This window comes from Manis javanica, chromosome X (assembly GCF_040802235.1).
Source record: "Manis javanica isolate MJ-LG chromosome X, MJ_LKY, whole genome shotgun sequence".
NCBI classification, from domain to species: Eukaryota; Metazoa; Chordata; class Mammalia; order Pholidota; family Manidae; genus Manis; species Manis javanica.
In genome coordinates this window covers 10,369,309-10,385,622 of record NC_133174.1, presented here as the reverse complement: position 1 = coordinate 10,385,622, position 16,314 = coordinate 10,369,309, and the positions used below count along the sequence as shown (strand labels likewise).

At 42.8% G+C, this 16,314-nt stretch overlaps 1 protein-coding gene across 1 annotated transcript in view; it reads right to left on the bottom strand.

Moving 5' to 3' along the window:
- Nucleotides 1-492: 492 nt before the first annotated feature.
- Nucleotides 493-16,314, bottom strand: part of GRPR (gastrin releasing peptide receptor) — a 39,937-nt gene continuing 24,115 nt past the window's right edge. Inside the window, exons 2-3 of the mRNA XM_017651905.3 lie at nucleotides 8,107-8,458; nucleotides 493-6,714 (exon numbers count right to left, since the gene is read on the bottom strand). Coding sequence (XP_017507394.1) covers nucleotides 6,325-6,714; nucleotides 8,107-8,458 — 742 coding nt within the window. The 3' untranslated portion in view covers nucleotides 493-6,324. The remainder of the gene's footprint in view (nucleotides 6,715-8,106; nucleotides 8,459-16,314) is intronic.

Below are 16,314 nucleotides of genomic sequence, written 5' to 3'. Positions count from 1 at the left end.
TGCATATAATCTGCCAACATTTCTGCAAAACAGTGGTGGTGTGCGGGAAAACACATATTTGTATTTATTATCTATATACATAAGAAATGTCCAGTAGTACACATGTACAAGAAACTAATAACAATGGTCACCCATTGGAGTGGGGTGGGGATGAATGTTGAGAACTCTGAGGACAGGGGACAGTGGAAGCCTAGTGACTTTTCACTGAATACATTCCATGCTTTTGATTTTGAGCCATGAGAATGGCTTACTTATTCAAAAGTTAAATACATAGTTTAAAGGTTTAATAAAACAAAACCCTCACGTTCTAAGGAATCACCTGGGGTGCTTGCTTTATTAAAATGCAGATTTTTAGGCCACACCTCCAATGTTTAAAGTCAATAGGGAATTGGGGGATGCGCACTGTGCAACAAGCAGCCTGAGTGATTCTGATGTAGATGGTTCTGGAGCCAAGGAAGTGTGGGGCATATGGCCACAGACAACATTCATGCATAAGCCACATTTTTATTGAACTTTGAATACATGCATCTGTCCATTTCCTAAATTATGTTTTATTATATTAAGAAATAAAACACATTTCTTATCTTTTATAACTTAAATATTCACCTTACTCCACTGGATTTGACTTAATGTCATACAGATCAGGTACAATGTAGTAGAAGCGTTGGAAACACTTCTTGAAAAATGAGTACAATCAAAGAGTATATTTCGTGGATAGAATTTTGCATGGTCACACAGTTACATTTGCACATTTAAAAGGATCTGAATCATTCATGTTAATATTGTGAATTTCTTATAAATAATTCATTACTCTAAAGAGTCTAGGCAAAGCTAAGCCATGACATTATTTATACTACGTACCACAGCTGGAACTTGTTCTGAGTTATTTAACACAGAGTACTTTTTTAATGCAATAAATATTTACAGTTAATAGCAACAAGTACAATTATAATTTACAAATTATGAGTCTCATATTTAAAAAACAGAAAGTGACATTAGGGAAGTTTGTGCCATGTATTTTTACAACTCACTGAACTGACTGTTTCAATTAATTTTATTACCCAAAACCCTGCCGACTTGGATGCAAAAAGGTCATGTTTGAATCACTTAGGTCAGATTACAGGAAAAAAAAATTCTTTTTTAAAATCAGTTTTGCTTTATGTTGTACATTATTAATATCAATATATCAATATGAATAGCTAATACTGAAGCAGAGCGATGAAAAAATTTGGATTCCCAGGAGGCCCAAATAATATAAACTACCTTGAACACTGATATCCTGAGTTATACCAAAATTTTCAAGCTTATCTGGGAATTAATGAGGTGCTGAATGTGTGAGATTTTACTGTCTATTAAAATGATCCTTTTAAAAGACCATAAAATTATGTGAGTCCTTCCATGTCATTATGGCTCTGGGAATGAGTTTTAAATTTGGGGAAGAAAAGAAAAAAAAATGTGATCTTCTAGAAAGCAAGCTCAGAGTAGGCTGAGAGATTGTGTCTGGGTTAATAACAGGGCACTCCGAGCTAGGCACTCAGGTACCTAAGCCTGTCCCTGAGCTCGTGACTAGGTGCCTTAGTGCAGGAGAGAATGTTCTCTTAGTGGCCGTTCCATCCACTCTCATATCTTTCTACTTTTCTGGGGGGAAAGTAGGGAAGTAGGTGGTTCCACCTTTTCCTGACACCTTTTCTCCAACTAATCCTGATTCAAAGAAAGATGCCTGGACTGACTCTTCTCATTTGGGTCTTCCCTATTTACGTGGCCCTTCATCAAGGTTTTCTGCTCATGGGTTAATCACAGAAATGAGTGGGAAGCCTTCCAAGGCCTTGCTGTTGCAACTGAATTGTGTCTCTGCAGGTAAAGGAGCTACAGGGCTTTCTTGCCCCCCTGCTTCGTGCTGCATTTCAGCCACTGCCTGCAGTAAGTCCTCAGCTTAAGTGCTTAGAAACATTTTCAATGTGCTTTGTGCATATTCTTTGGCTCTATCACTAGCTCTGGCCTTTGGACAAAATCTGGAGTAGGGAACAGGAATGTCTATTAGTGCTGTAAGTTAATTTCTCACATGGGCTGGACTTGGGAAGCAGTGCTGAGCAGTGGAATGGCCATGGGCCTAAGAGAGATCCAGGTCCACATACTCTGCCATTCAACTGTGCTGGGATCGTAATGTCATCTCTCTGAGCCTCAGCTTCAGCACCTGAATACTTTTCAAGGTGCCTGGGAGGATGGCGACAAATGTGCTTAGCACTGCATTTGGCACATCATCAGTACCTACTGAAGCTAAGCCACTTCCTTTCCAGCACGTCCAGAGCCACAGAAGTCCATTCAGCTTTCAGACAAACACCATGTGTTTTGTGGCTTGTGGTTTTGCTCCCAAAGAGCCCACCCTTCTTAGCTCAGTGTTCCACTCCACTGTGACGGGCAGTGCCATCCCGCTAACACGCTTCTCTGGGGCAAGCAACAGCGACACCATTCACTCCAGTGGGTCAAGTCAAACAGACTCACTTTGAGGGGGGCAACAGCCTGTCCTATAAACTGGGGAAGCATTGATCGGCACTGTTCTTCAATATCACAGAACGAGCCATGAGAATGAATGAAATCAGATTATGCTGAACCATATGAAATCACTTTTTTTGTAGGTCAGCTATGGCCCAATATCCATAGCGTCATGTTTCAGCCCCATAGTTCCATAGGCCTTTTAACCTAATAGAAGGTGGTCACTAGTAAATGTCATTTACAAATTTCCATTGGAAAGGATGGCAAGCAGCTCTCTGGCCAGCAGGGAAAGCCTGGATTCAATGAGACAATGAGTATAACGGTGCTTTATAGACCATGAGCACTATGTAAATGCAGGGTACTTTTTGAAATAATCGTGAGCACGTAATATTTTAATCCAGGGGCTCTTAAACTTTTAAAAAATTTAGAAATAGTCCATTGAAAGCATTGCAGTTTCACAGGAGAAAAGTCTGTTCTCAGTGTGCAATCTGTTGATTGCTCGGGATATATTCAGCTGGATGTAATGCTCAGCTCCCACCTATAAAAGGGTCTCTTTGAAGGCCAAAGTTAGGGTAAGAGAGCACTTGATTTTCCAGTTGTGTTTGTGTTGGGTGTTGTCGGGGAGGCCACTGTCGAGGTGGGCGCTGAGAGGAATGACCATCTGGATAGGAACAGAGTAGAGCTTGGCAGGAATTGGTTTCATTGAACAGCTCGCATGAAGCCTGGTCCCAGGAGAGTAAATAATTCCTTTGTTTTCAACCGTTAATCCAGTTTATGAAACTCTGGCCCCAAATTAGACAAATGTGCAAATGTGCTCCTTTCCTCCCAGCAGCCAGCGTTAATTTTGAGCCACTTGGTGGGGGAGTAGGGCAGCCAGAGGAGCAGGTTCAGCCACCCATACTTACCGGGAATCGTCACATCACCAGCAGAGGATGGTCCTCTGTGCAGGCCGGCCCCTAACAGCTGCTGTGCCTTCCCTGCCCGCAGCCACGGTGCAGGGCTGGGGGGAAGACGACCTTGTTTATTGCTTAATCTGTCACTGCTGAGCGGCCTGCCTCAGGGAGGCTCAATTTAAGGTAGATTGAAAGGTAGTGTCTGTCAATTGAATAAACACAGATGGTTTTCCACAGCAAAAATTGATTTTTTTTTTCCTTGCCAAAGACGTAAGTGCTAAACGTGATTATCTTTGGAAGCCAGGCGTGAAATGTCTTAGCTCCGGCTCCTGCCACAGTCTGCCCTAACAGAGAGGTGATACCACATGGGGGCCTGGGTCTCCCTGCTGTGATTTCAGGTCCTTAAGGGGGAATAAAAGTTTTACTTCCCTAGACAAGGGCCAAGCTTAGTCCATCCCAATAAGAAGGTTTGAGCCAATCCTTGATTCACAGAATAGTTTCTAACCCTTTCATTTAAGAGTCTCAAAGAGGTGGTAAGATTGGCCTAAGGACACATAGCTAGACCTAGACTCCAATCTCCTGGCTGTTTTTCCAGGTGCTGGGAGGTGACCAGACCCAGTCTATGCCATGATGTTAACCTTAGGGAGACACTGAGTCCTACCCCCAAAATGTCTTTGGAAGCACATGGGTGAGAGATGCTTGAAAAAGTCATGCTGGGTACCCAGAATGCTGTATGCCCTGGAGCCTACCTAGGTATGGAGTCACTTATACCCAAGGGTTTTGAAGAAAGCCAAGGGTAAAATTGTGGAGCAGTAAGTAGTTGAGGATAACAGAAGCATGGGGTTGAAGAAGGGTGAGAGGGGCGAGGAGCCTTTGTAAATGAGGAGGTGGAGCAATCTGTTTTCTTACGTCTCTTTCAGCTTCAATTTCAAAACAAAACAAGCCAATGGACATCATTCACACACTTATTCCAAGGAGCTCCAGAGGGGATAGAAAGTTCCACGTCCTTCCGTTCCACTAATGTGAACACGAGTGTGGAACGGTGGCTGAAGGACTTCCCAAGAGGAACTGTTCAAAGGTAGCAGAAGTGGGGCAACTGCGAGCAGATGGGCTGCAAACATGCTGGAGAGACAGAGCTGCAAACAGTGCTGAGACGTGAGCAGTTTAGCAATAGAAGGACCTTGGTGCCTCTTCTCATTCTAGCGATGAAAAAAAGGAGTCTAGAGAAGGGATGTTGATAGCCAGGGTCACATGGCTAGAGATGGACTCAGGATGTCGGGCTGGAAACCCTGGTTCTTTCAGTTGCTTCTCAGCCTGTCCGGTATAATTACAGACCACCAGGAAAGCAGCGGTGTACAGTGCGGGAGTGCATGTAGCAGACAGAAGTGAAGAGGTTTCATTCCAGCTCACACAACTACAAACACAGATCTTTACAACTGCCTTGGTCTTAACTCCTAGAGCTCTGCCAACAGTGAATACCTCCTCATATCAAGAGACAAAAATCTTTTTCTGTGTGCATGTGGAAAAGAGAGCTGACTATTCTTTCTCACCTGGACAGAATCAAAACTAAAATTGCCATAGGATGTAAGGGACATACATTAGAGCACATTACCAGGATTGGGATTTATCTGAAAACGGGTGAACAGGTTTGCAGTCTCTCAGAGCTGGTCTGTCCTTGAGTCAAGAAAAACTTGATGCAGGATTTCTAAAGTAAGATAGTCAAATCCTTTCACTCACTTAGAAAAAGAAAAAGATTTCCGTCCAGTATTTTTCTGCACATGGGCTGTTTCAGAAGTACTCCTCTGAAGTAGAATCAGTATATGTGTAGCTGTTTTACAATCAGTTCTTAAAGCTAAGCTCCCTGCAATTTATACATATTCAAACAGAAATGCATGTTACTGAAGTCTTATTCATTTCCTCCCACAGACTTGAGGTGAAGCTAGTGATAAATGTAAATATGTTGCTATTTCCACCGAGGTGGGATCCCTTTTTTCTCCCATGAAATTACTGCTTCAGTGTATCAGACAAGGACCAGCCTGATCTAAGCAAATACATCTGGGTGAAAACTTGTACACCAAAAATAAATACTATGCTTTATGCCCTTATAAATGTTTGCTGGATTGATGACATGATCAATTTTCTGCTAAAAGGATTCTCTTCCATAGGAGAGCTGTGCCACAGACAGTTAAAACTGGATGACGGCAAAAAGGACCTCCATCGAGTGAGAATTCAGTGTGAGATATCACCCCATTGCTGCACAAGGGTCTTTCTATGTGTCTGTGGGTTTGGTCGTGTTTTTGCCTTAAAGTGATGGGTCAAGTGTTTCTCCAATATCTTCAGTAAAGTTTTTCAAAAACAAGCAACACTCAGGGATTTGTTTTAAACTGGCCTCCCATGTTATCCATTTGGGACCGTCCTGCATACACAGGGTTGACTTTTCGGGTTACCTGTGTAAAAAACAGTTCCTTGGTTTGGGGTTATAAATATTTCTGAAAAATGACTCAAATGGTATTTCTTAAGCACTAGCCACTGCTTAAATAACAACAAGATGAAGTCTTTCACAAAGTAGATGTTCAAGTTATAACTTCTTTGCTATATAAATCTGATTGTCCATATAGTTTCTATGACTTAATTGGCCACATCTCTGTATTAGGACTTGATGCTTAAAATAATAATTTATTTGTTCCCTTTTCTAAAAAAGGGAAAGTTTCCCATACATCAGAAGAAACACTCACAAGTTGAAATGGAAAATATAAGCCTCGAAGGGCCCTTCAGACACACTAGGGATCCATCTGGGTCTCTGCCCACCATGTCTACACTCCTCTCAAGCCTTCCAAATGGTCTTTGGAGGGTACAGAGGCAACAGCAGATGTGACGGTTCCTTACTAGCCACAAGGCAAAACCAGGGGCCTCTAGGGGGGCAGGGTCAAGGGTCAGCCTAGACATATCCCTCATGACAAACATTTCCATTGATGAGGCTGAAGGTGGCCACAGAGGGGCTGGTAGTCTTGAAGGAGGTCATGCAGGTGGTACTTCTCCCAGTGCCGTGAGACCGGGTCATCAGGCCGGGCCGGCAGCAGAGCAGCTGAGTGTGGAACTGTTTCCTGAAAGTCTTGCTCAGCAGGTAGAGGGCAAAAGGGTTCACACAGGAGTTGGTGAAGGCCAGGAGGCGGGCACAGATGCTGGTGATGAAGTGGAGCATGGAGGTGTCCACCTTGGAGTAGTGGTAGGAGCGGTACAGGTAGATGACGTGGTTGGGGAGCCAGCAGAAGGCGAAGAGGCCCACGAACACCAGCACTGTCTTGGCAAGGCGCTTCCGGGATTCGATCTGAGGAGAGAGTCACAGACAGACAGAGGCACCAGGAGCAGTGTGGGAGCAATGCAGAGACAAAGATGTGGACAGGGAAAAAGGGAAAAAGAATTGGGGAAACAGCTGAGCTCAGCCAGTCACAGAAAAGGGCTCAGTAGGAGATCGAGGACAAGAAAGAACCAGGTAAAATGGGAGAAAATCCACAGAAACAGACAGGAAAAGGGAAAAACAGCCAGAAACAGAGCGACGGAAGAGCCAGGAGGCAGACATCCCCGAGGCAGAGCACAGGAAGGGGGGCTGAGAACAGATCTTTAAACAAAGTTGATTACATGCTTGAATGGCCTGCACAATGAAATTCTAATAAGTGCCCTCTTTTTCCTCAGGAGGGCATTGGTGCAGTTTATCAGCCATACGACTTCATGTCTTTCCTCATTCACGGTTAATGATTTCTTATTCCCTCTGATGCTCAGAAAAGCAGCCAGCTCTGTTCTTCCTCACTGGCAAACCGAGAGAGCCCTGATACTGTTCTTTCTATTCTCAGGTTGTTTCTGTTCTATACTATACAGGAAGGTTCTCAGGGGAAGTGGCTGAGCATCTATCTCCTTTCGCTCCCAACTCCCTCTGCTACTGCAAGGGGAAACACCCTTCTCATTACAGAATTTGGGCTACAAAGGAGGTTCATAGTGAGAGATCTCTCCAGAGGGGAGAGAGTTTCACTGAGAACTGCCTCTCTCCTCCCATAATTGAGGCCAAAAAACCCCCAAAACTTTAAAGGGTGAAGTCATTAACTATGTCAGCCATACATTTAAGTGGATAGGGAGTCTGTCTGCCTTTCCATATGCTCTCCCCTCTAGCCCTCCAACAGGCCTTGCAATATAGGGGTTATTACCCTGCATCATGGATAAGAGAACTGAGGCTCAGACAGGATAGGTGAGTAAGTCATGAAGACTTGATTTGAACCCAAATCAATGTAAGCATATCTTAATCAAATACTTTGTCTTCAACCAGCTTCACTTTCCTGCTCTTTGCTTTGTCCCCTTGGCTAGGAAGGTGATCCTCTTCCTAGCCAAGCAATGTGATTGGAATTTAAAGAAGTCATATCACAACAAGCCTCAACATTTTATTTTTTAAACAACAGAACACTTTTCCAGATATTTCTCAGATAAAGATCCTATCCTCTAAATCTTCCAGGTTCTCAATACCTCCCTAGCTTAGGTCTTTAATAAGAGAACAAGATGATAAAGAAAGCCCAATTTCCTGGTTTTCTGTGGCGAAGAGTTTCCATTGAGCATCTGGCCTCAGATCACCTCTAATAGCAGAATCAGTAAATACTGTACTTCTCTGTACAGTCCAAAAGACATGCAAAGATCAGATCCCCGAAGAGGAAATGAATCAATCCCGAGCACTCACCTGCTTCTTGACGTGTGTATTCCCTTCCACAGGAAGATTGTAAGCACTCTGGATCAAATTTTTGGCAATGAAGTAGTAGTAGACAGAGATGATTGACAGTGGGATGATGTAGAAGACGAGGAAGGAAGCCATGGAGTGGATTTTGGGGTGCAGCTCATTCGAGTGGGGATATGGAGCACAGCTAATGAAGGTCTGGTTGGTACTTTCCTCATGGAAGGGATGCAGATCAGAAAACACAGCCTCTGGAATGGCCAGAAGCATGGAGATGACCCAGATCAATGCGGCTTTGAGGCAGATCTTCAACAGGGTGTGAGAAGCCTGTATATCCATCGGCCGGACAATGGCTTTGTACCTGCGGCAGGAAAGGGGGAACATTCTGCATAAGTTGCCACAAATTATTATGGCTTCCAGGGCCTGGCCAAGGGTGGAGCAAGCAAGGCACCTGGGGTGCAATATTTAAGGAGGTGCTCACTGTCATGTTCATGCAGGTGCCAACTCTGAATTCTCCTTAAGTGTTGCACCCGAGCACCTGGCTCATCTTATCCTAGTCCCAGTCCCGAAGGCTACTCCCCTTTCTCTAGCAGTACCATCTTGCCCACATTTTTCTTTATTTTAAGAATAGTTCAGGGTTAAGAGGGGAAGATGGTGGCATGAGGAGGGCAGTGGAAATCTCCTCCCAAAACCATATATATTTTTTAAAATACAACAAATAAAACTACGCTTAACAGAGAGACCAGAGGATACAGTACAACAGCTAGGCTACATCCACACCTGCGAGAACTCAGCATCTCACAAAGGGGGTAAGATACAAGCCATGGACCAGCAGGACCTGAGCATTCCCCCCACCACAGCTCCCCAGCAGGAGGAGAGGAGTCAGAGCGGGGAGGGAGTGGAAGCCCAGGACTACTGAATAACCAGCCCTAGTAATCCACAGTGGGAGTGCAGACACACATTGCATGGTGTGCTGGATATTAGGGCAACAGAAAAGTAAAATCTGCAAGTGGGTCCCCGCAGCTGGCTCCCGCAGGACAAAAGAAAAGCGAGTGCTTTTTGAAAGTCTTAAAGGGCCAGAGGCTTCACAGCTGGACAGAACAGTCCCAGCATAAGCAGCTAAGCAGCGGGGAATCCCGGGGAACTTCAGGCCCCCTAACCCCCTGGGTGGCAACACACTTTTGAAGCCCCTCACGGCAATAAACAGCCTGCCATTCATTCCCCCTAGTGCGCAGCCCTGGAAGACCAGCCTGGGAGTGGCCATGCCCACAGCAGCTGTCCAGAGCCTATTCCCAGTGTGCAGCCACCTGCACCAGATCCAAAAGCCACTGCCGGTGCGCAGCTGCCTGGCGCAGGCAGAGGAAGCCGGGGCAAGGCGTGGAGGGGCACTATTCTCACAGGAGAGCACACCTGGTGAACCTGCATCTCCCCGCAGGGCTCTGGACTTCCCTGCCTGCCATGGCACAGGAAAATAACCCAGAGCCTGCTCCCAGTGTGCCGGTAACCAGCACAGGCAATGGAGAAGGGCAAGGTGACCAGCAAGCAGGAAAGGACTTTGTTCTCCCAGCTAACAGACATGCTACCTGCCTACGACTACCTCTATTGCCATGAAAAGGCAGGAGAATTTGGTCCAGTCCAGAATCACCCAGACAACCCCTGACAGAGGACCGGGGGAGATAAATTTAACCAACCTTCCTGAAAAAGAATTGAAAATAAAAGGTCATTACCATGCTGATGGACATGCAGAGAAATATGCAAGAGCTGAAGGATCAAGTTGGGAGGGAGAATACAGAAATAAAACAATCTCTGGAAGGACTTAAGAGCAGACTGGATGAGGTGCAAGAGGCCATTAATGGAATAGAAATCAGAAAACAGGAACACAGAGAAGCTGAGGCACAGAGAGATAAAAGGATCTCCAGGAATGAAAGAATATTAAAAGAACTGTGTGACCAATCCAAATGCAACAATATTCGCATTATAGGGGTACCAGAAGAAGAAGAGAGAGAAAAGGGGATAGAAAGGGTCTTTGAAGAAATAAGTGCTGAAAACTACCCCAAACTGGGGGAGGAAATAGTCTCTCAGACCATGGAGGCCCACAGATCTCCCAACACAAGGGACCCAAGGAGGACAACAGCAAGACATACAATAATTAAAATGACAAAAATCAAAGACAAAGACAGAGTATTAAAGGCACCAGAGAGAGAAAAAAGGTCACCTACAAAGGAAAACCCATCAGGATATCATCAGATTTCTCAACAGAAACCTTACAGGCCAGAAGAGAATGGCATGACGTATTTAATGTAATGAAACAGAAGGGCCTTGAACCAAGAATACTGTATCCAGCATGATTATCATTTAAATATGAAGGACAGATTAAACAATTCCCAGACAAGCAAAAGTTGAGGGAATTTCTCTCACACAAACCACCTCTACAGGATATTTTAAAGGGACTGGTCAAGATGGAAGCACTCGTAAGGCTAAATAGATGTCACCAGAGAAAATAAAATCACAGCAAAGAAAGCTTTCAATAATCACCCTAAATGTAAATGGACTGAATGCATCAATCAAAAGACACAGAGTAATAGAATGGATAAAAATGCAAGACCTATATGCTGCTTACAAGAGACTCACCTCAAACCCAAAGACACACACAGACTAAAAGTCAAGGGATGGAAAAAGATATTTCATGCAAACAACAGGGAGAAAAAAGCAGGTGTTGCAGTACTTGTATCAGTCAAAATAGACTTTAAAACAAAGAAAATACCAAGAGATAAAGAAGGACATTATATAGTGATAAAGGGGTCAGTCCAACAAGAGGATACAACCATTATAAATATATATGCACCCAATACAGGAGCACCAACAAATGTGAAACAAATACTAACAGAATTAAAGGAGGAAATAGAATGCAATGCATTCATTTTAGGAGACTTCAACACACCTCTCACCCCAAAGGACAGATCCACCAAACAGAAAATAAGTAAGGACACAGAGGCACTGAACAACACACTAGGACAGGTGGACTTAACAGACATCTACAGAATTCTAAACCCAAAAGCAGCAGGATGCACATTCTTCTCAAGTGCACATGGAACATTTTCCAGAATAGACCACATACTAGGCCACAAAAAGAGCCTCAGTAAATTCAAAAAGAGTGAAATTCTACCAACCAACTTCTCAGACCACAAAGGTATAAAACTAGAAATGAATTGTACAAAGAAAACAAAAAGGCTCACAAACACATGGAGGCTTAACAACATGCTCCTAAATAATCAATGGATCAATGACCAAATCAAAATAGAGATCAAGCAAAATATCGAGACAGATGACAACAACAGCACAAAGCCCCAACTTCTGTGGGATGTAGCAAAGGCAGTTCTAAGAGGAAAGTATATAGCAATCCAGGTCTATTTAAAGAAGGAAGAACAATCCCAAATGAATAGACTAAAGTCACAATTATTGAAACTGGAAAAAGAACAAATGAGGTCCAAAGTCAGCAGAAGGAGGGACATAATAAAAATCAGAGAAGAAATAAATAAAATTGAGAAGAATAAAACAGTAGAAAAAAATTCAATGAAACCAAGAGCTGGTGGCTCTTTGAGTAAATAAACAAAATAGATAAGCCCCTAGCCAGACTTATCAAGAGAAAAGAGAATCTACACACATCAACAGAATCAAAAATGAGAAAGGAAGAATCACTACTGATCCCACAGAAATACAAAGAATTATTAGAGAATACTATGAAAATCTATACACTAAAAGCTGGAAAACCTAGAAGAAATGGACAACTTTCTGGAAAAATACAACCTTCCAAGACTGACCAAGAAGAAACAGAAAATCTACACAGATCAATTATCAGCAACGATATTGAATCGGTAATCAAAAAACTACCCAAAAACAAAACCCCTGGGCCAGATGGATTTACCTCGGAATTTTATCAGACATATAGAGAAGACATAATACCCATTCTCCTTAAAGTTTTCCAAAAAATAGAAGAGGAAGGAATACTTCCAAACTCATTCTATGAAGCCAGCATCACTCTAATACCAAAACCATGCAAAGACCCCACCAAAAAAGAAAATTACAGACCAATATCCCTGATGAACATAGACGCAAAAATCGTCAACAAAATATTAGTAAACTGAATTAAAAAACACATCAAGAAGATCATACACCATGATCAGGTGGGATTCATCTCAAGGATGCAAGGATGGTACAACATTCGAAAATCCATCAACATCATCCACCACATCAACAAAAAGAAGGACAAAAACCACATGATCATCTTCATAGATGCTGAAAAAGCATTTGACAAAATTCAACATCCATTCATGATAAAAATTCTCAACAAAATGGGTATAGAGGGCAAGTACCTCAACATAATAAAGGCCATATATGACAAACCCACAGCCAACATCATACTTAACAGTGAGAAGCTGAAAGCCTTTCCTCTAAGATTGGGAACAAGACAGGGATGCCCAGTCTCCCCACTGTTATTTAACATAGTACTGGAGGTCCTAGCCATGGCAATCAGACAAAACAAAGAAATAAAAGGCATCCAGATTGGTAAAGAAGAAGTCAAACTGTCACTATTTGCAGATGACATAATATTGTACATAAAAAACCCTAAAGACTCCACTCCAAAAGTACTAGAACAAATATCTGATTTCAGCAAAGTTTCAGGATACAAAATTAACACACAGAAATCTGTTGCTTTCCTATATACTAACAATGAACTAGCAGAAAGAGAAATCGGAAAAACAATTCCATTCACAATTGCATCAAAAAGAATACAATATCTAGGAAAAAACTTAACCAAGGAAGTGAAAGACCTATAGTCTGAAAACTATAAGACACTCTTGAGAGAAATTAAAGAGGACACTAACAAATGGAAATTCATCCTATGATCTTGGCTAGGAAGAATTAATGTTGTCAAAATGGCCATCCTGCCTAAAGCAATCTACAGATTAAATGCAATCCCTATCAAAATACCAACAGCATTCTTCAACAAAAACTGGAACAAATAGTTTTAAAATTCATATGGAACCACCAAAGACCCCGAATAGCCAAAGCAATCCTGAGAAGGAAGAATAAAGCTGGGGGGATCTCATTTCCCAACTTCAAACTCTACTACAAAGCCACAATAATCAAGACAATTTGGTACTGGCACAAGAACAGACCCACAGACCATTGGAACAGGATAGAGAGTCCAGATATTAACCCAAACATATATGGTCAATTAATATACAATAAAGAAGTCATGTGCATACAATGGGGAAAATGACAGCCTCTTCAACAGGTGGTGTTGGCAAAACTGGATAGCTACATGTAAGAGAATGAAACTGGATCACTGTTTAACCCCATACACAAAAGTATATTCAAAATGGATCAAAGTCCTGAACGTAAGCCATGAAACCATTAAACTCTTAGAAAAAAACATAGGCAAAAATCTCTTGGACATAAGCATGAACAACTTCTTCATGAACATATCTCTCCAGGCAAGGGAAATAAAAGCAAAAATGAACAAGTGGGACTATATCAAGCTGAAAAGCTTCTGTACAGCAAAGAACACCACCAATAGAACAAAAAGGCATCCTGCAATATGGGAGAATATATTCATAAATGACAGAACCAATAAAGGGTTGACATCCAAAATATATAAAGAGCTCATGCACCTCAACAAACAAAAAGCAAATAATCTAATAAAGAAATGGTCAGAGGAGCTGTACAGACACTTCTCCAAAGAAGAAATTCAGATGGCCAACAGACACATGAAAAGGTGCTCCACATCACTAGTCATCAGAGAAATGCAAATTAAAACCACAATGAGATATCACTGCACACCAGTTAGGATGGCCAATATCCAAAAGACAAACAACAACAAATGTTGGCGAGGATGTGGAGAAAGGGGAACCCTCCTACACTGCTGGTAGGAATGTAAATTAGTTCAACCATTGTGGAAAGCAGTATGGATATTCATCAAAAAGCTCAAAATAGACATACCATTTGACCCAGGAATTCCACTCCTAGGAATTTACCCTAAGAATGCAGCAGCCCAGTTTGAAAAAGACATATGCACCCCTATGTTTATCGCAGTACTATTTACAATAGCCAAGAAATGGAAGCAACCTAAGCGTCCATCAGTAGATGAATGGATAAAGAAGATGTGGTACATATACACAATGGATTATTACTCAGCCATAAGAAGAAAACAAATCCTACCATTTGCAACAACATGGATGGAGGTAGAGGGGATTATGCTCAGTGAAATAAGCCAGGCGGAGAAAGATGAGTATCAAATGATTTCACTCATCTGTGGAGTATAAGAACAAAGAAAAAACTGAAGGAGCAAAACAGCAGGAGACTCACAGATCTCCAGAAAGGACTAACAGTTACCAAAGGGAAAGGAACTGGGGAGGATGGGTGGGAAGGGAGGGATAAAGGTGGGGAAAAAAGAAAGGGGGCATTATGATTAGCATGTATAATGAGGGGGGCACGGGGAGGGCTGTACAACACATGACAAGTAGTGACTCTACAGCATCTTACTACGCTGATGCACAGAGACTTTAAGGGGGTATGTGGGGGGGGGACGTGCTGATGGGGGGAATCTTGTAAACATAATGTTCCTCATGTAATTGTAGATTAATGACATCAAAATAAAAAAATTTAAAAAAAAGAATAGTTCAGGAAAGTTGAAGCTTCTTTCATTTTGCATCTTAAATCATAGAAATTAATAATAAAGCATGATTAAAGGACACAGGGAGAAGCACTGAGGCTTTTTTGGGAAAACCTTCATTTTGAGTATTCAGATGCAGGTTAGAGAACCTTAAGCCACTGAGTATTTACATATGCCTCTTTTTCCCCCCCAAAAGGGATTGAGAAGGAATAGTCTCCTGAACAAGTTATAGATAAGATCACCCCTGTGATGATCCAGTTCATCTCTCCCCTGCCCTCCTACTCTCTTTCAGCCCCATCCTCTCTTGCCATATTTAGGTGCTTCCTGGTTTTTCTGCTGTATGTGCCCCTGTCTTGGGTCAAGTGCTCTGGGAAGCAGACACTGAGATGAAGTCAGGAGGACAAAAAGTTTATTGGGGAGCAATACCTTGGAAGGCAAAAGAGGAGGAAGCAGGACTGCATAGAGGGAATGTTAGACTCTGATGCCAAGCCAACAAGGTCTATACCAGTGAAGGTGACCAACCATTCTAGTTTGCTTGGGAATATCTCAGTTTTTGTACTGACAGAAAACTGACTTCCTGGGAAATCGCTCAGCAAACCAGGACAGCTGGTCACCCAACACCAGCCCAATGGGAAGCTTGGAAGCAAAGAGTGCCTAGTGGAGGAGTCCTATCTTGGGTGGAAATGGCCAGTCCCTTGTATCACCACATTGCTTAGTTACTGACTGGGACCACCCAAAAAGAGTGTGAACTCAGTTACTATCTGGTTCAGTGTGCAGTAACTGCCCAAGGAGAGCATGACCATAGCTTGAAAGCTGAGGTGGACTCAAAGGAGCTGACAGCTGTCCCTGCAGCTAGCCACAGTCCCTGAAGCTAGACAGTGAGGCTTTTCTTCAAGAGAGGGCCAAATAGAGCATCTCCATGCCTGCCACAATTCTCCATCCGATGCCTAGCACTGTGAGCCCACACCTGTTTTTTGTACACTTGACTGGAATCCACCAGCGGATGAGTCCCTGGTGGGCAAAGTGTGTCTTTTTCCATCTTGGTAACTGCCAGCACTGTGATCTGCTCACATTCCACAAACACTTGTTTAATTGAACATGAGGTGCGATACTGTGGAAGTCGATTATGACTTGGTTCCAACTAAATATGAGGGTGTTCATTGCTGAAAACGCTGTTTTAAAACTGAGTTCTACCTATGATACTCTCTCTCATGGACTTTAGTGATGGGCGACGGCACATGTCTGCTTGTTTATTAAACCTCTGTTGACTTACTCTTGGCTGTACCTTGACTCCTCACCCGCTTTCTGCCTTCCTCCAAGAAGGGAGAGTGAGTTATTAAGTGGTGAGTTTAGCAAAAAGAACCTGGCATGTGCGTTGGGCTGTCTAACTGTCCCTGACTATGGGAAGGGCACATCTAATATAGTAGATCTGAGTGTCTGCAAGTTCATTATTGCTGTGGACCTAAGTCACATTCTCCAGACAGCTTTATCAGACATAGAAGCAATTATTTTTATCATCATCTGTCTGATTTCTTTAGCTT